Source organism: Anomalospiza imberbis, chromosome 11, assembly GCF_031753505.1.
Source record: "Anomalospiza imberbis isolate Cuckoo-Finch-1a 21T00152 chromosome 11, ASM3175350v1, whole genome shotgun sequence".
Taxonomy (NCBI): domain Eukaryota; kingdom Metazoa; phylum Chordata; class Aves; order Passeriformes; family Viduidae; genus Anomalospiza; species Anomalospiza imberbis.
In genome coordinates, this window is record NC_089691.1 from 7,132,252 (window position 1) to 7,155,191 (window position 22,940).

The 22,940-nt window shown below is 52.8% G+C and overlaps 1 protein-coding gene across 3 annotated transcripts in view; it reads left to right on the forward strand.

The window, feature by feature from the left end:
- CACNA2D2 (calcium voltage-gated channel auxiliary subunit alpha2delta 2) overlaps nt 1-22,940 on the forward strand; it is a 210,598-nt gene that overhangs the window by 154,921 nt on the left and 32,737 nt on the right. For all 3 annotated transcript variants that reach the window (XM_068201629.1, XM_068201630.1, XM_068201631.1), the window contains one exon: nt 13,803-13,862. In XM_068201629.1, the coding sequence (XP_068057730.1) occupies nt 13,803-13,862 (60 nt within the window). The remainder of the gene's footprint in view (nt 1-13,802; nt 13,863-22,940) is intronic.

The following is a 22,940-nucleotide window of genomic DNA, read 5'->3' on the forward strand; positions in this document are numbered from 1 at the left end:
GCTATGCAAGGCATGGCTATGATACAAATAATTAAATCTCATGCTTCACAGCATCAGCTGATGGCTTGCTGCAGTCAGGAGTGAATCTTCTACACAGTGCGCACGCGACTGATTAACTCTGTTAGAGGGGCTGGTTTAGATCTCCTTCCTCTGGCTTGTTCCTCAGTTTCCTCCCTCCTGGCTGCAGCTGTGAGGCTCAGTGCCAGGACATCCCTTTCTCCTCCTTCACAAAAGCCCTGCTGTTGGAGGATGCTGGAGATGCTCAGAGGAGATGCCATTCCTGCTCCTGCTGCCTGGCCTGCAGGTATCCTCTGCCTGCTAGGGCATCCTCTGCTCCTGCCCAGAGCTTTCAGGCCATGTGCTCATTTTCCTCCCACCTTCTGTCAGTCCTTAGATCCTGAATCCTTGGGATATTTCTCTCTGGGCTGCCACTAAGCACCAATCGTCTCCTGCCAAGCTGGTGAATGGTCTCATAGTTGGCCATGATCTCATCTCACAAAGTTCTTCATCCTCCTCCTCATCATCACCTGGAGAGGTTCCATTCTCCAGGCTGAAGCCAGCTGGATACACACACCTTTCCTTTCTTGGTGGTATCATTTTACCCTGCCTTTTAGCAGATTATTGGAGATGTTTGGCCTGAGAGCAGAGCTCACAACACTCCTCTGGGTTTGTCAGCAGCTCTGGCACCCTTGATGTCTTCTCCATTCCCTGAGCAGCCCCTTTCTGGGACAGTATCCCAGCCAAGCCTGGAAGGATGAAGATCAGCAGTGTGATGGCACCAGGTTATTGGCCAACACTGTTTTAACAGGTCACTGTGGCACTGTTCCTTCTTAGCTGGCAACAGCAGAGCTGTTCCTATGACTCTGTGCCTCGTCAAGGGAATCAGGGGGGAAAACTGAGCAGAGAATATTTTTATATTTTTCCTTCTAAGTTTTTTTTTTCCTCTTTCCCTCTTTTTTTTTTCCATTCCTAAAGATTGAGTATAATCAGAGCTAATCAGAAAATTATGAGCTGTCTGATTGCTGATTAGATTCCTAATGTTAATATAGTCAAGAAGCCTCTCTTCGTGTTGTATTTTAAGGGAAGTGTAAAAATAACATCTTAGAAGGAGCAAGCCAGAGCGGCTGGAGCAGCAGGCAACCCTGCACTGGCAAAGGAGAGGAGGGTTTCACCGCTGGCAAGAATTCAGGCCAGCAGAGAGGGAAGGGACAGGACCCATCTGAACTGTACCCAGGTGTGAATGGGCTGCAGAGCCTGGGAGGAGTAGCATAAAACCAGCTCTTCCCACAGCTTAGTCCTTGAGCACACCCAAACCTGGAAATTTTGCTGCTGTGCTCTGGAAGAAGGCATGCAGCTTGCTTATTTGTTTTCCTTCCCAACAAAGAGAATTTTCACAGATAATTTAGTTCATGCATCTCCCAGCATCATGGCCCTCCTCACCTGCTGCTGCAGGCAAGGGGCAGCCTCAGGTGATGGGTAAAGGGAGTCTGGGATGTGCCAAACACCCCTAAGTGGGACTTGCAAAGACTTGCTGATAGTGGTGGAACACTCCTTGCCTGAAAGGCAGGGGTGAGATACCCTCTGGGGTGCTGGTGAGCACAGGATCAGGAGCACCAGCTCCTGATCCTGCTGGGAATTGAGGGAAATCTTGTCTGCTTGTGCTTGGCTGAGCCGTTGCAAAAATCTTCTGAGCCTTCCAGAAGCAGATTTAGAAGAGGAGACACTGCATGGTGATGGCCCAGGACTGAGGTTTTGCCCTTTTTCAATCCATGGGGCTGATGCCTCGAGTAGTGCAGCGGAACTGCCAGCCCTTTCCTCCACTTTCCTCCGCAGTCCCCACCAGCAGCAGCTCAGCACTAACTCTGGGGCTGAATGCAGGTATTATGTTCTGGCACACCAATGTTCCTGTTAATAAGCTTCTCACCATTCACAGGGTGTTTTACTTTGATTCATCCCAATGGCAGTGCTGTATAATGGACTATATACTGTAATTGTCCCCCATTGTCACCACTTAATAACTTAGTGTGATGTTATCGCAGCCATTTGCAGGTTTTTTTGCAAACTTTGATGAATAATATTTTGTTCTTAGGGAATAAAAAAAAATGGAGGGAATGGTGAAAAGAGGCAGAAGCTGGACAGAAGTCTGCTCTAATTGCAGAATGGACTTAATAATAGAAATGTCCATAGAGTCCAGTCTGCTTTTGTTTCTGAGTCTCTGGGAACATCTGCTGGGCCAGCCAGGATGGAGCTGCTATTAAATACCATTTATTTTTTTTAAAACATCTTGATCAGCAGGAATTGGCTCTGTGCTTGGGGAATTTATTTTACTTTACTTGCTCTTGACAAGTCTGAGCTCAGACGCAGCAGATGGGATCCATGTTCGTTTCCACAGACTGGGATGAGGGATGTGATATCCATGGGGTGCTGCTCATGGGGTGGGTACAGGAGCCATGAAATGATGGACAAGAGAGTGCAAATGTTGGTATTCTGCTGTGCATAGCTTTGGTGTGGCAGCAGAATCAACATCTGTCAAGATATTTGGGGAGAACTTTGGGCTCAAGGTTGAGCAGCTGCAGGTAGAAGAGCTGTGCTGGAGACTGGACAAGCATTTTCTCCATATTTGAGCTCTCTGGCTGCCTCTCTAAATTAGATGTGCAACATCCCACCAAATATTTGTGACTCCCAAGAATTTGTCAGCTCTGAATGCTTATGGTATCTGATTCCATGTCTAGCAGGGGAAGGAAAAGTCCAGAAGAGATCAAACCCTGAATAAGATGAAAAGAAAGGTGGGGAGGTAGATGCCTGGGCTAGAGTGCCCTGGTTGGGAGGCAGGGGAGGGCTCCTCAGCATGAGGTAGGGACCTAAATGAGTTTTTCCCTGTAACACATGTCCTGACCTTTTTTTAAAAATGAAATCTATTTTATTAATTTTTTTTATCAAATCCATCCATGAAACATTAAAGATATGACTGTGGAAAAGGTCAAGGAACGTGTAGTTGTTGAAAACTTGTTCCACTTGATGGCTTTTCCCTTAGGGAAGCTCCTCCATGCTTTCTCCTCCCCCACCTCGGTCTTTAAAACAGAAAGTGTCAAGTTGCCTTGAATTTTGGGTTTAACAGAAACAGCAAAACATGTTCCAGGAGCAGAGAGTGGAAGGTCACTGCAGGTTCCCTTGGGGAGTTGCTGCATCAGCCCAGTGTTGGCACAGGGAAAACCTGAGCTGGGAAGGATTTCTCCCCACAAACACAGACCCCAAAGGAGGGTTGGTTGTAGGGTCTCCACCCGTGCTGGAGCCATGTGCCTCAGGGAAGGGAGAGGCTTCTCAGGGGGCTGGTCTGCAGTGAGCACATATCTCAGGCAGAATTAATAAAGACAAAGCCTAAGAAATGTGTGTAGTGGCAAGTTGTCCTGGTTTCAGGACATGTGCTTTGGGTCCTTCTCCTTGGATTGGGTCTCTCTTTGTTCCCCATGGGAATGGAAGGCAGTCATGCCTGCTGCAGGAGGGGAGGAAAGCTGAGCTCTCCTTACAGGGGCTTTATTAGCACCAACACTTCCCAGCCAGGCAGAAGCCTGATCTGCAGTAGGCAATGAGAGTTGCTCTCCTTGCACAAGCAAAGAGAAGGAACAAAAGAAAGAGATTAAGATGATAATGGAGTCAGAAGAGGGCCTGCATTGAAGTTCTTGGGGCAAGTTGTGTTACTTGTAACATAATATCAGAAGTCCCTGTAAACCAGAAAATAGGGAAGTAGAGTGGATACATCTGCCAGGGCCTGGGCTCGGTGTTGAATACACCAGACCCCCTTGCATCCATGGTGGTTGTTCTCTTCTGTTTGGTTTCTTCTTTCATTGTAATTGAGGAAGCTGGACCATAAATGGGGCTTGCTGGGCAGTAAAAATGCAGAGTTGAACAACACTGAAATGCTAGGCTCCAGACAAGAGAGACTAGGTGAATGGAAGGCAAAAACAAAGCAGTAGCCATCCTGCTCCATCAGCATAGCCTGGATTTGTCCAGTGGTCCATAAGCATCAATGTAGGGATGGGGACTGAAGGGAAATATTGTGTGAGGATTTGGGGCTTTGAATAAGAAGGCACAGGAGTGGGAAGACACATTGGGACATCTTGACAAAGAGCAATGAAGTCTGAAGAGCTGGAGCTTTGAGCTTTGCCAAAGAACAGGAGGCTGAAGGGCGAGGAGAGGAGGTCTGATCTCAAAAAAGGGTGTCCCAGCGGGATGAGAATGGGTTCTGTCAGCCTGGAGGCTGCCTCTTGCCCCATGGAAATGCCAGGGGGAGCTGGATGAGTGTTGAGGTCACTGTGAGCTGTCACATTGGGAACATCCATTTGGTGGCCTCCTGAACTTGCTCCCTTCCACCTCCCTGAAGCTTCCCCACCTCACCTGGAGCCACTGGGGCTTCTTTGCTGTTCGTCTGAAAGTTTGAGCAAAGCTGGTTCCAACTATTGTCCTTGTTTTTAGAGCAAAATACCACTAAAACGTCCTTTCTATGACTTTTTGCACTGCAGTTGCTTTTTTTGGTGTTAAAAACTGACAATATCAACTGCTCTGTTTGTGTTCCTATCACAGTGGCAAGGGAGGCCTGAGTAACTGCTTAGTGTGTCTGACCCCTCTCAGGCTGCAGGGGAGTGGCTGATGGCACTAGAGGACATCAGAAAGATGTCACATGTGTCCCTGGAGGGTTTCAAGGGGGGAAGTTTTGAGGGTTTCTCTCGGAGTTTGCCAGGGTTGTGGGGTGGGTGGTGGTATTTTGGGGCACTCTTGTGGGTATTTGTGCACGCTGAAAATCTGCCTTAGCATAAAAACCCGAGAGCAGAGGAGCTCCGGCTGCACCGGGAGGTGCCACATGGAAATCCCCGCGCGGCAGCCGATAATAAACGAGGCGCTTTTTAAAGCTCGCACATCACAGCGCAGCAAGAGGTGATGCCTTAAAATAAATCGATTGTAAGTGGTTTCCAGTACAAACTTTCAACAGCCTCCGCTTGAATGAAAGGCAGAGAGCTAAAGGGGAGGATTTCAAAGGCGCAAAAGGCTTCATGCCCATGGAGCAGGGAGTCAGGGGCCTGCCAGGATGCAGGCTGCATTTTGGGTTTTCAGGGATGCCCTCCTGCATCTCACAGGAGCTTCTGTGTTGTTGGCACCATGTGGGGAACCACAGGGAAGGGAGAGCCACTCCTTGAACTTCTTCTCATCTTTACATGGGACTTATTTGTCCAAAATACGCAAAGATAATGATAAGGATTTTTTTTTTTCTTTGAAGACTCTGGCTGCTAAGACCTGGCCAGGCAAATTCCTCCTTCTCCTGCCCAAGTGATGAGCTGTATCACTTCCTTTTTTTTCCTTTATTTTTAAAAAAACCCTGTTCCTCCTCCAAGCTCTAAGTAAAATTGATTTTTAAGTGCAACTATCTCTTATAATTGCTGCTGAAACGCCTTATGGTTATTGTAATGGATTTTGAACTGTGACAAGTCCTTCTTGATGATCGTAGCAGGAGGTCCACAGGATATTTGAGTGTGGTTTAGGGAGTACTATTTGTTTGAATATTTGGAGTATATTTGGGAGGAGATGGGGCTGGAGCAGTGGGCTGAGATTGTGACTAACATGCTGACCCTCCCAACACTGCAGAAGCTGAGCCTGCCCTGGGACCCCATGCCAGAAGGGACCATCTCCAAAAATCTTTTGTGGAAGCCGTGTGCCTCCAGTCACCCATCCCATGGGAGCCACAGCACACTGGCATGGGGGGAAAGGAGATGGACAGAGCCCAGGGCAGCACTTCCTCCTCCTCCACAGCTTGGTGACTCGCCTGCTGTCACATTTACCAGCTCTGACCTTCCAGCAAATGCATCTTGACCTGAATTATTTCTAGTAATCTGAAACTTCATTGTGCAGCAAGCAGCTGCTTGTCACCCAGCAGGAGAGTCCCCAAGCCCTTCCAGTCATGGCAGAGCTCTGGCAGATGTGCTGCACTGTGCCAGGATGCAGTGTTTGTGCCCAGTAGCTCACTCGCCCTGTCCCTGCTGCTGTCTCCCAGCACATGGCAGGACCCTGGCAAAGCAGGCAATGACAAGAGCTGTGGGTAGCAGCATCCACCAGGCTTTTAGCCTGGCAGCCCACCACCAAGAGGCTTGGATTGGGAGGGACAGCCCTGAAACTGCTGGGACACATCTGTCCCACCCACAACCAAAAAACAACTCTGGAGTCACATTTCTCAGGTGGTTTGTATCCATCACCCCTCTGGGATGCTGCTGACATGCCCCAGCTCATCAGCACCTCCTGGGAGGCAGCCACCAATATTCCAGCTTCATCCCAAGAGAGACTTTTTTCCTTGACTGCCAACAGTTTAGACTTTTACTGGTCTGACTACTGTGGAAGTGGTAGGAACTTCCATCAGCAACAGACTGGGCTTTCCCTGCCTTGCTCATCTTGTGAGCTGGTGCTCCAAAAAAGAGTGAGACGTGTGAAATGAGCACCATTTAAAGTGCTGGGCATGGACAGCTTGGAGAACTGTGCTGCCACAGGGCAGCTGAATACTCCTCCTCTCCTCTGGCTGAATGTTGGGATCTCAGAGCAGAGGTCCTGCTTTCCTCTCCATCCACTACAGAAGATGCAAAAGGCTACTGTGACTGCAAATGAGTGGCAAAGGGGATGGAGGAAAAGGATTTTTCTCATATCCTGAGCAGAGCAGACAAGTGTGCCTGGTTTGGATTCCCAAGGGACCACCCACATCCTGAAGCTGGACAGCAGCAGGACTTGAGCATGATATTTAGCAGTACTGTTTAAAGTCATCTCTAATGCAAGAGCAAAGTTTGCTGCCATATGTCCAGGGTGAAAGGCAGGAGCATGTAGGATGAGGCAATGCCAGTGTGGCCAAATGCTCCTTCTGCTGACTCCACTCAGAGGAAAGGGACAGTGAGAGAGGCCAAGCCTGCCTGCACCTGTTCCTGGCCTCATCTCTCCATCCTGCCTCCCACAGCTCTGTCTCTCTGCTGATGGAGGTGGGGACAGATCCTGCACCCTGGTGTGAGCCCTTCCTACCCCCAGGAGGGATGGGGCAGGAGCCAAGGAAGGTCTGAGCAGCTGAGCTGAGGTTTTGCTATTGCTGGTCCCCAGGGTTTACAGGGCACAGTGCCCCTGCCCTCCTCCTCCCCTCCTGGGTGACAGGGAGCAGGGGCAGAGCTGCTCTCTGCTTGTAATTCTGGAAAGCGAGTATCCACCCTCATGGAGCACAGGAGCTCCAGGAGAAGGGCAACAGAGAGAGGCTTTTCTGCAAGGGGAGGAGAGCTGAAGAGAGCACCAGGCACGGTTTGTGCTGCAGGATGCCTGGTTCTCTGCACTGTCCTTTTGCCCTTGGTGCTTTGCTGTTTGTGGGAAGTTAAGCCCTCCTGGAGGCCTGAGCAATATTTTGGCGTAGGAGAAACACTCTGAGCAGCAACACTCTCCTCACCATCTCTGCAAAGACATTGGTACCTCTCCTCTTGGGATGTTTCACTCCTCCTCTCTCTGTGGTTGTTGGTATGGTGCTGGTGCTTCCTATTGGTAAAAACTGTGGCCCTGGAGAAGGAAAAACGAGAAATGCTGACAGGGGAGCAAGAGCCACATGCTGCTGGCCTGCAGAGCATGAGTTACTGAGGTGCTCAGTAAAATGATGGAAGTTGTGGCTCTGGGGCTCATCCCAGACCCCCAGTGCCAGATGCTGGCTGTGCCACTGTCCCGTATGGGGTCTGCAGCAGCTCTGGCTCTGGTTTAGCTCCAGGTTTGCACTTGTGACCTCACTGCTGGCAGGGCTGGCTCTGCAGAGGTATCCCTGCTCCCTGCCCTGCCAGACCCCAGCAACAAGCACCAGCTGCTACAGAACCCAGGTCTGGGGGCCCTTGGAGGATTTACCATGTGCTCTTTGCTAGTCCTTGGGGCTTTATTTGCCCTCCCATGAGCAGGAGAACGTTAGCAGCTAGTGCTGGCTGGAGCCCCGTCCTCCCTCATGCACAGGCTGGACCCAGGCACAAGGAAGGAGAGATGGGCTCTATCCATCCCTCTCCTCCTGCACAGCCAAGGGAGTTATTGACAAACAAGTTAGTGCTTTGAAAGAAAAATGCCGCAGCATATTTGAAGCTGCCTCCGTGATCAATACTGAGCCGTGGCTGAGCCTGCTGCCAACTGGATTTCAGATGACGGCTGTGGGGGTAATAAGAGCCCTGGGATCAACTGTCTCGGAGATTATTACAGGATGAGATGCTTCACTGCTTTACAGTGTTTACTCAAGATTTATATTCCCTCTGTGTACATAAGGGGGTTGTTGTCTTTTGTCGCTGGTTGATCATTTTTTGACGGTGACGTGCACGCTGTTGGTAGGGTTTGCTTAGGGGTGAATTCCATGAACGGGCAGAGAATGTGCTGGGGATGAGAGGGAGAGCTGGTGTGGAGGCACACTGGAGGTGGTGGCAGGAGGTGGCACCATGAGAAAATGCCCTTTGCCCTGTTGCATGCAGGCAGAAAGGATGGAGACATGTGAAGCACGTGGAACGGGCTTTTGCCTTTCCAGGTGCTCTGCAGTAGCAGGTGAGGCTTCAGGGTGCCCTGTCCATGGAAGAGGGGTTGGTACCAGAGGAGAGGGCTTGTGCCATCCTCATTCCTTCATTATAGAGGAGGAAGACCTGCAAAACCAGCTCCTGGGGGATGTTCCTGCCTGGGGCTTGGGTTCCTTGGCTTTGTCACTTGTGTTTGATATCACCTTCTTGCCCTAACCTTTCACCGGCATTTCCTGCCGTGGGAGGAGGGCTGGCAGGTGTGATGCTGTGTGGCACTCCCCGCCTAGTAGCAGCAGGGCTGTTTAAATCTCCAGCACAGATCTCCCCTCCCAGCTGTGTGCTGGGCTGCGGGAGGTTAATGCAATTCAGAGCCTTGGGCAAGGCGCTGCGATGAGGGTGATAAGAGTCTCCCTGAGGGAGTTAAAGGAAGGCTTAGCCGGAGTGGCTGTCCCTCGGAGCAAACATCCCTAGGCACACACGTCTGCTGAGTGATGGGCCGTGGCTGGGCTTCCACACCGGCTGTGGGGAGAAGCCAGGAACCCAGACTGCCTGAGGAGCATCCCCCAGCATCCACATAGGCTTGGGCCACCTGTGTGGAGGCTTGGACACAGGGGTGGCATAGCTGCTGTTACACAGGGCTGCTCAGTCTCCTTCTGCAGAGTGTTTGCTGTAATCCTGTTTTATAAATCCAGCCTTGGTCTTTGGCCTCCCTGAGCTCTGCTCTGCTGCTTCCCAAGTTAAACCCACTGATCTGACTGAGGCAGGAGCAGCCAGGGCATGCTTATTGCCATGGTGGGGCTGGGAGAAGAGATTTAGTAAATCATTGGACCAGTTTCCTTTGGAAAGAGTCTGTGTAAAAATATGAGAGCAATGCAGGATAACCCCAAGTGTGATGGGAGAGAAGGGGTGGCAAGGAGGAGGTGAGCATCACCCCTGGGTGTCTGCTCCATCAGGGACAATCCTCCAGCGTGCTGGCCCCTCAAGCACTGGGGATGCCAACAGCAGGGATGGTCCCCTCCACTAAAGATGAGGTCGTGGTCCCTGCCTGTGCCAGCTCCAAGCGTTCCCCACCACCACACTCCCAGCAGCTTCAGGGCATCAGACCAGCTGTCCCCAAAAGCTGCTGCTGGGGGTGAACACACGTGGACGAGCCGTGCTCAGGGTGGCTGAGTGAGCTTGTGGGGGATTGGGCTGAGTAGCAAGGTCCTGGAGCAAAGCCAGGGAAAAGCAGCAGCCGTGTGTCTGGAGTTGCCATCCTCTGGGCAGACAGATGGTCACCCAAATTGTTGCCCCTTTCCTGCCCATCTTCTGGGAGGGAGGTGTGTGCCCAGCAGTGCCACCTTTGCTGCCACCTGCCCATCCCGAGTGCAGGGCTGGTGTGCTGAGCAGGGAGCTCCCGAGGGACCGGCCCTGGTGAGCAGAGAGGGGCTCCGTGCGGAATACAAATGAGTCTGGGGCACGATAAGCCCCTGCAGCACCTTCCCCCTCACACAGCCAGTCTGTCAGGATCTCCAGACACCAATCCCTTGCAAATCTCCTGCTGGCCTTTCATGACCTTCAGAGTCGTTTCAATTCAGTGTTTTCAGCCTCTAAATCTCCTGTCCTTAGCCCTGGGTGACTTCTGGGGAAAGAACCGTGCTCCCAGTCTCTGCACCACAGCCTGCTGGAAATCTGCAGGTATTTCACATCCATGCTTTAGTTTTGGGAATTCCTCTATTTTTTATTGCTGAACCCCACAATTGACAACCCCAGGTCTGAAATCTGGAGAGGTTTTGGTTACTGTCCTGTACCCTGCCAGGCTCTCCAGTGCACTACCTGCCTCCTGGGCATCTCACAGTCCCTGCACGCAGCACACCTTGAGCTGGTCTGATTGATCTGTAACACTTGAAAAATAATGGTTTAATCATTATTAAGGATTAGAAATAATCCTTGAGCTGTATTGATCACAATAACATTATTCATGATGAACTCATTTGGCATTTATGGGGACATCCTGCAGCAGTGTGTGGCTCCAGGCAGACCCGTCACCTTCCCTGGGGAGCCGTCAGTGGGGTTTGTGGGAGCAGCAACAAACCCTGCCCTAACAAACAACTCCAGGACCTGCTGTCCCAGAGAGCCCCCTTGGGGGACCCGTTGTTATTGGCACAGTTTTGGAGGGTCCTGAATCCAACAATTTCCCATCCTGTTCATGCCAGCAGCCCATCTCCGGGCAGGGGCTGGATGGGCTTCCTCTAGCACCAGTCAGGGATGTGACAGGATGGGAGTGCTGCCATGGGAGCCCCACATGGCGCCACTCTGGGTCTGTCCCCTGTTGCACAGGAAGGATGGCTGGCTGCCTGCTTGGCCCCTCTCTCCTCCCAGTCACCATCTTGCTCACGGAACTGAAATGTCTTTAGCGAGGAAAATGCTCCAGGGGCAACAGCTGGAGGGCTCTGGGGACACTTCTCCTGGGTGAATATCCAGTGGCAGCCAGGAGCCAGCACAGCACCCTGCTGTGCCTGTGCCATCCTGCTGCAGGCTCCCCCATTCCTGCAACGTGCTATTTATCAAACAAGAACATCTGGGTTTCCTCTTTTTTTTTTTTTTAACCAAAATTGTGTCTGGTTTGACTTTGACAAATTGACATTTTCCAGAGGAAAAATATCTTCTGTCGAGGAGTCGTTCCTGGGTGTAGCCGTCCCTTACTGCACCATTTGCAACCCTCCAGGCACTTTGCACAAGGCGATGAATAGTTAAAGATGTCCATAAATCTTACCCCAGCCCATAATAAACAAACACACTCTTATCAAGAATAGAAAAATGCATATTTCATCACCACTGCCTTAAACGCAACTCAGAATAAATGCTTGTCTTTAATCAGCCGTCTCAATATATAAACAGAGCACAAAAGCTTGGAGGGGATGAGGTACAGAATTGGGCCATGGATTTTCTAGGCAGCTCTTGGGGGCAGGGATATGGCTATGCAGGTGAGACCATGAAAAGCTGCCCTGAAAATTCATATCACTTGGCTTTTCTGCCCAGCCACGTGTTGTTTCTCATTCCCTTCTGCCTGCCACTGGAGCCATAAGGATTTTGCTTCAATATTCAGCTGATAGCTGATCTTTCCCCTTGGATGCTGGCCACTGAAAGCAAGCACTTTGATTTAGAAATCAAGATTAAGAGAAAGAGAAAAGATTAAACAGGAAAGTTTCAACCACTACGTGCTGAGATTATGCAGTGATGGATTCGTGTTTCCCTGCATCTGATAAGAACAAGCTGCATTTTCAGGCTGGGGAGGGCCAGATCTGTGATTTCTTTCACCTTATTTTCAAGTGCCTGTGCTTTGCCACGCTCACACAAATACAGCATCTGCTGCCACGGCCCTGCTCAAGCCACCTGCCAGGGCTGGGACTGCCACTCTCCTGCATGGGCAATGGGGCACTGTGGCACCTGGGGGCTTCCTTTCCCCTGAGCATCCATTTGTAAGGCTGAGACTTTTTTTTTTTTTTTTTTTGCATCTCTGTGTGCTGATGGGAGTGCTGGAGAAGCTGGTGACAGTGGGGACAGCTGCTGTGACCTGTGGCTGTGCCGAGGGCTCGTGTGTGTGTGTGTGTGTGTGTGCTCTTATAGCTGGCCACTGTTCAGGCTCTGGGGAAATCATTTCCCAGGGATATCACTGGACTTCACTGCTGCCCCTGTGGGCTCCCACCAGCCTGCCACATCCCTGATGAGCAAAGGAGTGCTTTTTCATCCTGGGATTTGTGGTTCATGGCGTGGAAGTCGTGTGTGTACAAGCACTGGGAATCTTGTGTTCATTATGTGAATCTCTGTAGTGCTACCCAGGCGGTGATTTAGGGTTGTTATTTCGCCCAAGCTGTCACCCCATTGTCAGTGCTTCTTCCTCCTCCCAGCCAATTCAGTGTCTGAAAACAGCCAGGGCTCACCTCTCTCCCCGTGCTCTGGCTGCCAGCACCACTTGCATGGAGCTGAGCATGTCCATCCCCCTCTAGGGAAATATATCTGCAGGGAAATGAGGAGCAGGCGAGGCAGGAGCCTGTGCTGTAAGGCACATCTTCGCTTGGTCTGTCTCCCGCTAACTCTCTAGGGAGCCCTCTAGGGACTGCAACAGCCTCGAAAGCCTCGTGGCCTGTTAGCCCGGTACAGACTGATCCCTGGAGCTGAGACCTGGCAGTGTGTCTTCCCTGGGAGCCTTGCACAGCTGATGGCTGGTGGGGAGCAGGCTGTGCTGAGTACAGCAGGACCAGACATGAACCCCGTGCCTCTGTTAGCAGTGAGTGTCCAGCACCCAAGGGTCTGGGTGCCCTTGGCTCTGTGGGCTGGATCAGGACACTGGGCTGCCTCCTGCTGGGTTTTGGTGCTGATCAGGTTGCACAGCCCTGGCAGGCAGCTCCCCAGGCAGCTGCCCACAAACCAGGGCGCCTGGGGCTGGTCGAGGGATGGAGGGAAATGTGCTTGTTTTGCTCTTGGCTTTATTTTCTTACTGATGCAGAGAGAATCCTGTAGAAAGCCTGGAGCTCTTGCCCTGTTTAACCCCTTTGATTCCACAAAAGGCCAGATTGCAGCTTCTTCCAGGCACTGCAGTACCCCAGAGGCTGCCCAGTCTCCAGCCCTGCCGTGCTGCACCCTCTGTGCTGGTGAGGGGTCTCATGGCTGAGCATCCAGTGAGGGTATCCTGGTGCTGAGCATCGCCCCATCCTGCTTCTGGCAAATCCATCTTCCTCTGGGTGCCCCAGTGTGGGCATGGGTATACAAAGGGGTTAAATCTGGGTGGGCAGCATGGTGCACCTCTGGGCCCCAGCACTGGGGCATTTTGAGGGGACTTCGAGGTATTTTTGAAGAGTCTGCCCAGCTCTGCACAGAGCTGGAGGTTGTCAGTACAGAGACCTGGGTTCAGCCCTTGCCCTGTGCAGCAAGAGCCTGCCCTGCTCCGGGGGGATGCCCACAGCTGCCGAGCTGCAGTGGCTCAGCCCTGCTGAGTTCAAGTGGCAGCGATTGCCCTGGGGATATTGGCTTGCTCCAGGAAAGGCAGGAGCAAGGAGGAAAAGCTGGCTCCCTGTCCCTGGAACACCCTTCCAGGGTGCTGCCCACAGTGCCTCCTCCTGCCCCCTTGCCAGTGCAGCAGAGGGGTGGCAGGGTGCTGCAGGAACCCCCAGGCAGGGATGCTGGCTGTTGGGGTGGCACCCATGCTCCTGCGCTGCAGTGGGCAATAACTGGGTCCTCTTGCTTCCCCTAGGCTCATTTCTCCTCTCCCACTTGTTTTTGCAGAGACTTGCCAACGCGGCGGAGAAATTCCAGAAGGCTCACCACTGGCAGGACAACATCCGGGTAAGGCTCCATGGTAGCCCAGCCGCCCCCACCCCTGCCCTCCTGTGCTATGACTTGTGGCACAGGAGTCACTGTCCCGTCCCTCCTTGCCCATGTCCGTGTCCCCGTGGTGAGTCGCCGCTGGCTGTGCCGCGCTCGGCACGCCCCAGCCCCACCGCCTGCCACGCTAATGAGGGCAAATGAAGTGATCCTGAGCTCGTTTGCAGGCTCGCCTCAGCCTGCGACCACCGTGAGGAGAAGGCAGGAGGCGAAGGTCGAACTGACAGCTCAGCGCGGAGGGCTGGGGGCTGAGGAGACTCCGGCTCTCCCCAGCTCTGGAGCCCCTGGGTTTGGTGCTGAGGGGGCCTCGCGCGGGTGACAGCAGCGGTGGCTCATCTGTGGCACATGCCAGCACTTGCGGTGGGGGCTGTTCCTGGGGAAGGAGCAATCTGGGCTGGGAGAGGGAAGACGCGGGTTTAATGATTGCATTTGACTTTGTAATTCTGGCGGTGATAGCACTCAGCAGGAACCTGAAGGATTCTGTCTGGAAATGCTCTCAAATTATAACCATAATACAAAAGGAAGGAAAGATTGTTTTTCTCCCAGTGCGAACGGAGTCTGCAATGAAAAATACTCCTGAGCCACCCAGCCCCTTCCTCTCGGCTAGGGCCGCATCCTGCCCAGCCCCAGGGAACCCCCCTGCATCCTTTGGGGGGACAGCCTGGGGATAGGCCCTCTGCCAGGTCATGCTGCTGTATTTTGGGGGGTATTTCACAGTCTGAGCTGCTGCTGCTCACACAGACCTTCCTGCCATAGGTGATGGTCACCAGGGCTTGAATGGAGAGGAAAAGGTGGGAGGAGCAAAAGAGAAGGCAAGGAGTTGACCTGCTTGGCTTTCATTTGCCATGTGCAGCGTGGGGTGGAGGCTGGTGGCTGATTCTGTGTCCCACAGGCATCAAAGGAGCAGGATGAGCTCATAGAGGTCTTCCTGTCTGCACGAGAGCACTGGTGAATTGCTGTGAGCTCTTCCCAAGAGGGCAGTGGAGAGGAGCTGAGGAGGATAATGAGATTTGGTGCAGGCACCTGCTGATGCCAGTGCTGGTGCCACACCAGGACCTTGGCTCAGGGCTCCCAAGGAAAGCTCAAAGAAGTGCAGGGCAAGCTTTGGGCATCTTCATCCCTAGTGTTGATCCAGTTTCACATGTCCTCCAGGGTCAGGAAACATACCTGAGCAGCGCCTGAATCTTGACTGTGGGTACCCCAGGGACATTGTATTTGCCCTGTGCACCCCATGCTGGGCTGGCAGCCAGGGCTGGATGCCTTGTGACCAGGGCATGTGCAGGGCAGGCAGAGGTGGCACAAGGTCACTGCATTTTGTAGCAGTGCTTGGGGCTTTTGCTCATCCTCTGGAACGCAGGGGTGGGCTCCTGCTGCAGGGGCTCTTTGCAGCCCCAAAGAGCTCCTTCTCCAACCAGACCTGGCTGCCTTCCACTGCCAGGAGAATAACAGCAGGACACAAAACACGCTGGGAAAGGCTGTAGCGCTGGCTCATTTTGCCATTCACAGCACAAACCTTTCAGAAATCCACTTTCATAGGAAAAAAAAATATTTTTAATAGCACTGTTTGCAACCACTTAATCAAGGTAATTAGGAGCGAGTCACCCAGAAACAATGTGCAGTGATGCGTCACCACAGAGCTCAGCGCAGCTTTATCAGGACAGCCCAGGCCTGGCTGGGACACTTGATGGACTGGTCCAGCTCTGTGCACAGCCCCCAGGGTGCTGGGCGTCAGCCCTGCCTGCCTCAGTGCTGCCTGCCACAGCCCCAGCTCCTGAGCAGAGCAGAGGGATGAAGGGGCTTTGTACACCTCATTGCCGGGCTTGAGGCTCCTTTTCCTGCCCTTTATCCACGAGATGGCCGGGCACGGTCAGAGCCGTGTGCCAGCACCACTGACCCTGGCTCTGCAGCTGTCCCCAGCTTGTCGCCAGTGCTGGCACGGGCAGCAGGCAGGGAAGGCAGCAGCACAGCATCCCAGCTCCTCCTCTCCTCCCTTCCCACCGAGCAGCTCGTTCCTCCTGGCTGCAGCTCTCCCCTCCTCTCCCAGCGTGTCGCGTCCTAACCCCGCGCCGGAGCCGATGACAGATTGCGGCGAGCGCGGTTATTTTTGTGTTTCCATCCAAAGGCGCCGGCAGATGCTGAGTGTTTGCACTGCATTAGTGCTAATGGCAGCCCCATTAAACCTCACTGCAGATGGGTTGCTATGGAAGTCCAGAGGAAAATGAAGCAGGAGCAAGAGCCTGAGCAGCTGGGAGCTGCTGCCAGCAATCACTCACGATCCATCTCTACAGGGAAAGTTCCTTTTTCCTTGCTGTTTTCTGGTGTTTCCAGCTACATGCCAGACAAGCTGGCCTTTCTGGAGCTGCGTTCAGCCTCCCACCTCAGGAGGCTTTGCAAAGTGCCTCCCTGTTCCTTGAACAATCCCTTCATCCTGTCCTGCTTCATCCCTGCTCCATGTGCTCGTCCACCTTCATGTCTACCAGCTGTGCCAAGCTGGGGCTGTGTCCCCAAATCAATTCTGGACATTGGGCCATTTTCCTTGGTCAAAAGTAGCCTTGACCCCAAGGTCACCCATATTCTGAGCACCCTCATGAGTTCCCTCGAGCTTGTTTTACTCCAGGGCTGGGTGGCAGCTCAGATTGGCATGGTGGGCAGGGATGTGGGCAGGCTCTGGGGAGAGATCGTGCCCTTCCCTGCCTGCACTGTGAGGGTCTCTCAGGGATGCACATTCACCCACTGCAGAAGGCTGGTAGAGCTCTGGAAAGGTGAGAGCTGGGTGCTGTGGCCAGAGGGGGCTCCCACCAAGGGACATGGCAACCCCTTGGCACTGGTATGGTAGGAAACCACAGAAAATTCCCCATTTGCAGTGGCCTGGCCTACCAGTTTTCCCAGTGAGAATCTTCTGACCTACAGGCTTCCATTCAGAGATTCACTGGGTAGTCTGGCTCCACTCCATGCAGAGCCATGAGGGTTTGTCCTTCAAGGCACATCAGGGCTGGCCCCTGCTCTGGGTGTCCCCAGTCCTGTCCCCCAGCCGTGGCAGTGGTTCTGAGCCTGCCCTGTGCTGATCATCCCCAGCAGCAGAGGTGCCAGGACTCCAGCCCACCCTGCAATGCAGTTTTCAGGTTTCCATCCTCTGTTTGCTGCCCTGCTTGGGCAAGGGACCTGCAGACGTGCCTACAAAAATGCTGAAAGATCATGTTGCGTTTTTTGCTGCCATCCTTTGTATCCATCCTCGCTGACAAGCTGCCATGTGTCAAACATCCCAGCCAGCTCCATGTTCTCCCAGGCCTATTCCATTTGTGTGCTCCGCTTTTCTCCCGAGTTTTCCTTGGGTTCTTTTCCAGACCTTCAGCGCCATCCCAGCAGCATCAGCAGGGTCTCAGGTGTCCCGCACTCACATAGTATGTGGGAGTGGGGGCCATGCTCACCTGGGGGATGCTGTCAGAGGTGCAGATCTGCGCTGCCAGCCACAGAATGCATCCCAGGCCAACATCACCACCACCATCATCATCATCATCATCATCATCATCATCATCATCATCGCCGTGTGTAGGTCTGCTGGGGCTGCCGGAGCTCTTTGTGCCTTTAGGGGACACTCCAGTGCTGCAGAGATCCATCCCCACGTTTATGTGCGCTTGGCAGGATTACATAAATTGCCTTTAAAAGTTGACTTCTTTATAAGCCATTTTCTGCTTCATAAAATGTTTATTACTGTTGTTTTTCTTCCAGTCTCCTTCCTCACTGCATTTTCCGTCGCTATACTGGGAAGCTCCCCTCTTCCTTTGCCTGCTGCTCCCCTGCCTCCCACCTCTCCCCACCTTTTGATGTTGGAAAGGGCCCTTTGAAGGGTCAGAGCCCAGCAGTCCATTTTTCCTTGGAAAAGAAAAATAGCCATACATTGAGCTGTGGGTGTAAGAGCTGCTGGGGACAGGGTTTAACCACTGTGTGGTTTTGGGGAGTGGTGACATTTGTGGAGGTGGCAGGGGGATCACAAGTGCTGGACAGCCCCATGCTGCTGCCTCCATCTGTAACCCCTGCCTGCAAGCACATGAGGAATAACAATGCCCAGATAATTTCAAGCTCCATTAGAAACGAAACTCCAGGGAAAAGGGGATCGCTGTTTGCCAAATGGGGATGGACAGGAGCAATAACAGACTGTGCTCCTGGCTGCCCAGGAAAGGTGAGGGATAAAGCAGGGGTACATGGCAGCATGGCTGGGTACCCAGCCACGGCCATACAGCCCTGGGTGCTGCATCCCTCCAGGTGCAGGATCCTGCCCCATCCTGCTCCCTCTTCCTGCTGCTCCACCCGCCACTGCTGGGTGTGTGTCTGCAGAAGAGCAGCAGCCGTGCCGTGCCGTGCCGTGCCGTGCCGTGCCGTGCCGTGCCGTGCCGTGCGTGGGCTCCGGCAGCTGTTCCCATGGGCTGGGCATGGCCACGCAGGCAGGGCTTTGTGTTCAAAGCGGCACCAGAAGGGCGAACGCCAGCTCCTTATCCTCCTTTCATTTTTCTCCTCCTTTAATTACAGATCCTACTTATCGGCTGAGAACAGAAAGATTGTCACCGTAACCTTGCACTTGCCCTTGTAGAAGGTTTACCTAAAAAGTTAGAAAATAAAATCAAATACTCTAATTTGTAGTCGTCTTGCCATTTCAAACCCAGTTTTCATTACAGCACAGAAAGTGCATTGAAGCTGTGTTTATAACCCCCTTTTAGATAACAAATCACATTTTCTTTTGGCTGGCGAGTGTGTAGAATTGATATTTTTTTTTCAGTTTAATGGGTTTGTGTGTTCAGGAATGATCTCCATCAGCTGAGAGTCTTTATTGTGTTTGATATAATGTCAGCTTTCATTACGCTCGGAGAATTACTGTGCTATAGCACCAACCTTGCTCCTGTAGCGCCGGTCTGGCCAAAAAGCAGAACAAGAAAATCATTCACAAAACCCCTGTGTTAGTGTTGTTCCCTCTTAAAAACCAAGGATGGGGCTTGAGGGGGCTTGCCCAACTCCCCACTCTGCAAGACCACTGGGCCACCCATGGCTTCTCCATGACTATGATGGTTTGGTGAAGGGGTTGCTGGCTTTCCTCTCAGTGCTGCTTTCCCATCCCATCCCATCCCTGGAAGGGCAGGGGGGTCTCCAAAAGCCTCTCTGTGTGTGCTGGCATCCCTGTGGCACCTGGGTGCAGTGGAGGGGAGCAGCAGCCACGCCTCGTTCAAGGCAGCCTCAGAGGAGCAGGACAGACAGGAGATGCCATGTAAAGAAGAATAGCTGGCATGGTGTGATCAGATAAAACATCTTCTTGGGGAGATGAAAAAACTGTTGACAGGTCACTTAAATATTTCCCCAGCTCTGTCAGAGAGGCAGAGGGAGAAAATTGCTTTTAAAAAAAAAAGATGCCAAGGCAGATTATGATGACTGTTTCCACCTGTCCTGGGTAATGTGTACGGCCCCTGATGGTGGATGGGATGCAGGGAATTCACAGTGCTGCAGGAGAAGTATGGGCCCCACCAGACCCCTTCTTGGTCTATCCAGCAGCCTGTGGTGCTGGGGTTAACCGTGAATATTGTCCTCTTCTGGGGACTAAGAAAGGGTTCATCGTGGTGTATATGGACAAGAATAGCTCTAGCCAGTGGAAATAAAGGTTCAGCCCCTACCAGCCACAGCCAGGCGTGGCTGTGATTGCAGGTAGGAATTTCTCCCAGGAATTCATCCAGCCCCTTTGGAGCCTGTTCCTGGCTGTGGGACTCACACCAGCCCGTGGCAGGTGCAGCAGGAACACTTTCTTTGCTCTGTTTTTCCCCAGCCAAGAGGCTGCTGTGCGCATGGCAGGGCTCAGATACCTCGGGCTGAGCACTCACCTAGCTGAGACCTGCAGCCCCAGCTGCCAGCCAGGACCAATTGACCAGCACACACCAGTCCCCAGGGTCAGCCATCGGGTATCCCCATCCCACTCCTCATGACCCAGGAGGGCTTGGCAGGGTGATGCTGTGGTGGGGACGTGCTGTGTCCCTGCTCACGCTCTGCTCCTCCGGCCATAGCACAGCAGTGAGGCTGTAGGAGCTCTGTGACACGCTGCAGGATGTCTTCTGTAGGAAAGGTGCAACTATAAGCAAAAGCTGTTGTTATTTCTGTGTGCTTAACACAGAAATAGGTTCAGGGATGTGAAGAAGTACCTAAATGCTCACTGTCCTCTCTAAGTGCTGATGGCAGAGGAAAGGTGGGCTCGTGAGCAGAGCCCCCAGTGCTGTATGGGCACACCAGTTCCTGCTTGCTTTCCCCACCCACTGAATTGCCCAGGTGTCTGACCAGGCACAGCTCCGGTCACCTGGCTTGTCCCCACATTGGTAAGCTGTGGGCTGGGATGCTGGTCCTGCCACCAGCTCCATCCAGTGGCTGCAAAACAGGCAGGTGCCAGCTTGGGATCCATCTTTTCTTCCCACCACCCTCCAAGTTCCTCCTAACTGCCTGAAGGCAAACTGCTGAAGGATTTGGCTCTTCCAGAGCCAATTAAATCTTGAAAGAGATTTGATGACCACAGGGGTCACCTGTGCTGCTCGGAGAAATGAAACCCTCAGCCGCAGGCTGAGAGGGACCGAAACCAATGCACTGCAGCAGGATCTGCCTGCAAAACTGCCCCGGGGAGCTGCAGCATCCCCAGGGCATGTGATTAGCAGGGTGACCCTTACGAGACGACAGTGGGCAATGCTGTGGAGTACTGCAGATCCGACAGGTCTCAGGAGAAGGAATAGCCAGATTAGGTGATTTTACAGGAAAGCTCTATAGGGGAGAGTGAGCCATAGCCCTCCTGCAGTGTCCCTTTCAGCTGTGTACTCCAGCTGGATGGCTGGAGCAGGGAGCTGATGTGCCACCAACAGCTGCTTCGAGGTTTCTTAGGGTGGTGGCAGCTCTGTGTGCTTGATATAGTTTGATTGTCACCTCGTTAGGTCTTAGGTCGCTGACTTGGAGGCTTGGGCTGGCACCCCTCCATCCAGACATCTCCAGGCTGCAGCGAGATAACACAGCACTGACCTTTTCAGCATTATTTTTAGTTGCTGTAATTGTTTTAGGCAATAAGATATCTATTTGGATGCTTGTAGAGGGCTGTGTCAGGGGCTGGGTGGGGAGTACCCCTCACCACCCACTGAGACACCTGTGTGCCCCTCCTTGTCCTGGGCTTTGTCTCATACCTGTTCTGCTGGTGTATGGCAAGGGAGCACCGGTGCCAGAGCAGGGTCTGCTGGCCAGGCTCCAGCTTGCAGCCCTCCAGAAGCTCACAGCTTGGATTTTTAATCAGCTTTTCACTTGGTGTTTTGGTATGAAAACAGTGAAGGTGTGGAGCACAGGGCACCTAGGGAGGGCTCAAGGTGGGGGTGAGGAAGGAGCCAGGGTCCCTGGGGAGATTCTGGCATGCAGCATCCTCAGGGCCACCTCCAGGAGGTCCCACCTGGGTCAAGCCTTGGCCAGGGGCTGCCCAGTGACACTGAATCACAAGGGTTTGGTGCAGGTGCAGTGGTTCTTTGGTGGCCTTGCTGGAGAAGCCTGGGCCGTGGCTGCAGGGACACTTGCAGATCAGTCTGGGATTGCACTGAGTTCCCAGTGTTGCACAGGGTTTAGTGTTGCACTGAGCACTCTAGGAGCTGAAATAACCCCACACTTACCTTCCAGTGACACAGCCTTGCAGTGCCATTGTGCAGGTGGCACTTGGCAATTTAGGTACAAGAAAATGGGGAGTGGTTAGCACCACTAGAAAATGGGGAGCAGCAGCTCCTCCTTGTCAGCCTCCCCTGCAGTGAGAACCAGTGTGTGCTTCTTGCAGGCTCGGTTGCAAGAGACAGGGACAATATTTTGCCTCGAAATCCCTTGACATCTTCAGCCCCTTGTTTTCTTTATTGGTATTTATTCTGAAAGGCTCTAGAAATACCAGTGCTATTTACACAGACATGGTGCTGAGTTTTACATGGACCAGAGGAGGAGAGGATTATGTGAAGAAGGCAAATTTAAAAAAAAAATATATTTTAAAAAATATTAGGGAGCAGAAATTGTAGGACCCCTTGTTGCCTCTTGGAACGCCCATGGAATCTTTTTAGAGCATCTCTGAGGCCTCTATCCCTCCTTCCTGGAATAGACACAGGCTTCCAAGTGGCAAGGACACAGATGCCCTGCCAGCTCCCCCAGTCTCCCTTGGACCCACAGCATCAGCAGGGCTGTGGCAAGGATTTTGTAGTCTGCCATCAGGGCACATCTCAGGGCCAGGGCCACGCTGGTGCTGGCTGTCCCACACGTGCTGTCTCGTACGTGGAAGCCTCAGCCACAGCCTGAGCGTGGCTGAGATCTCACCCAGCTGCTCCTGGGGTTGTCAGGGCCTGAAAGAGGGCTACCATGGCAAGGGCTCCGTGATCTCTGGGGGAATCGGTGGGAGGGACGTCCTTACAGGAGCTCTGCCGTGGGGAAAGCAGGATCAGGGGACCGCCTCTCCTGCCCGAGCATCATCACCTTGTGCCCTCTCCACCGCGGGAGCGGGGGCCTCTGCGGGTGGGAGGGGAATCGAGCTTTTCGGAGGAGCCAATGGCAAATAAAATGAAAAACGAAGCACCTTCTGGATGGCCGTTGTTAGTCACACTCACTCCTGATTAAAGATCATTAAACATGAAATTAGCTCGTTTGTGTTACGGCTCTCCCGGGGGTTCCGTTAATTAGGAAGTGCAGATGGCCGCGGACCCGGGGAGGCGGCAGTGCCGGCGAGGGGCAGGGGCGTGCGTGGGGCCGGGAGCGGCGCGGGAAGGCCAGCTGAAGAGAAATTAATTCTTTTTTTTTTCCTTTCTTGTTGTTGTAAACCCCACAGCATTTCACAACAAATCACAGATAATTAATAAGTGTGTTCCCTTAATGACTGGGCTTTTTAATAGCAGAAATTGGAAGATGCTGCGTCAATGATTTTTTTACTTTCCCCTCCCGGTGCTGCCTTATCGCAATCACGAAGAACCGCAGAGCCCGCGGAAGCGACGGCCCCTCTGCTCAGGAAGATGCTGGAACTGC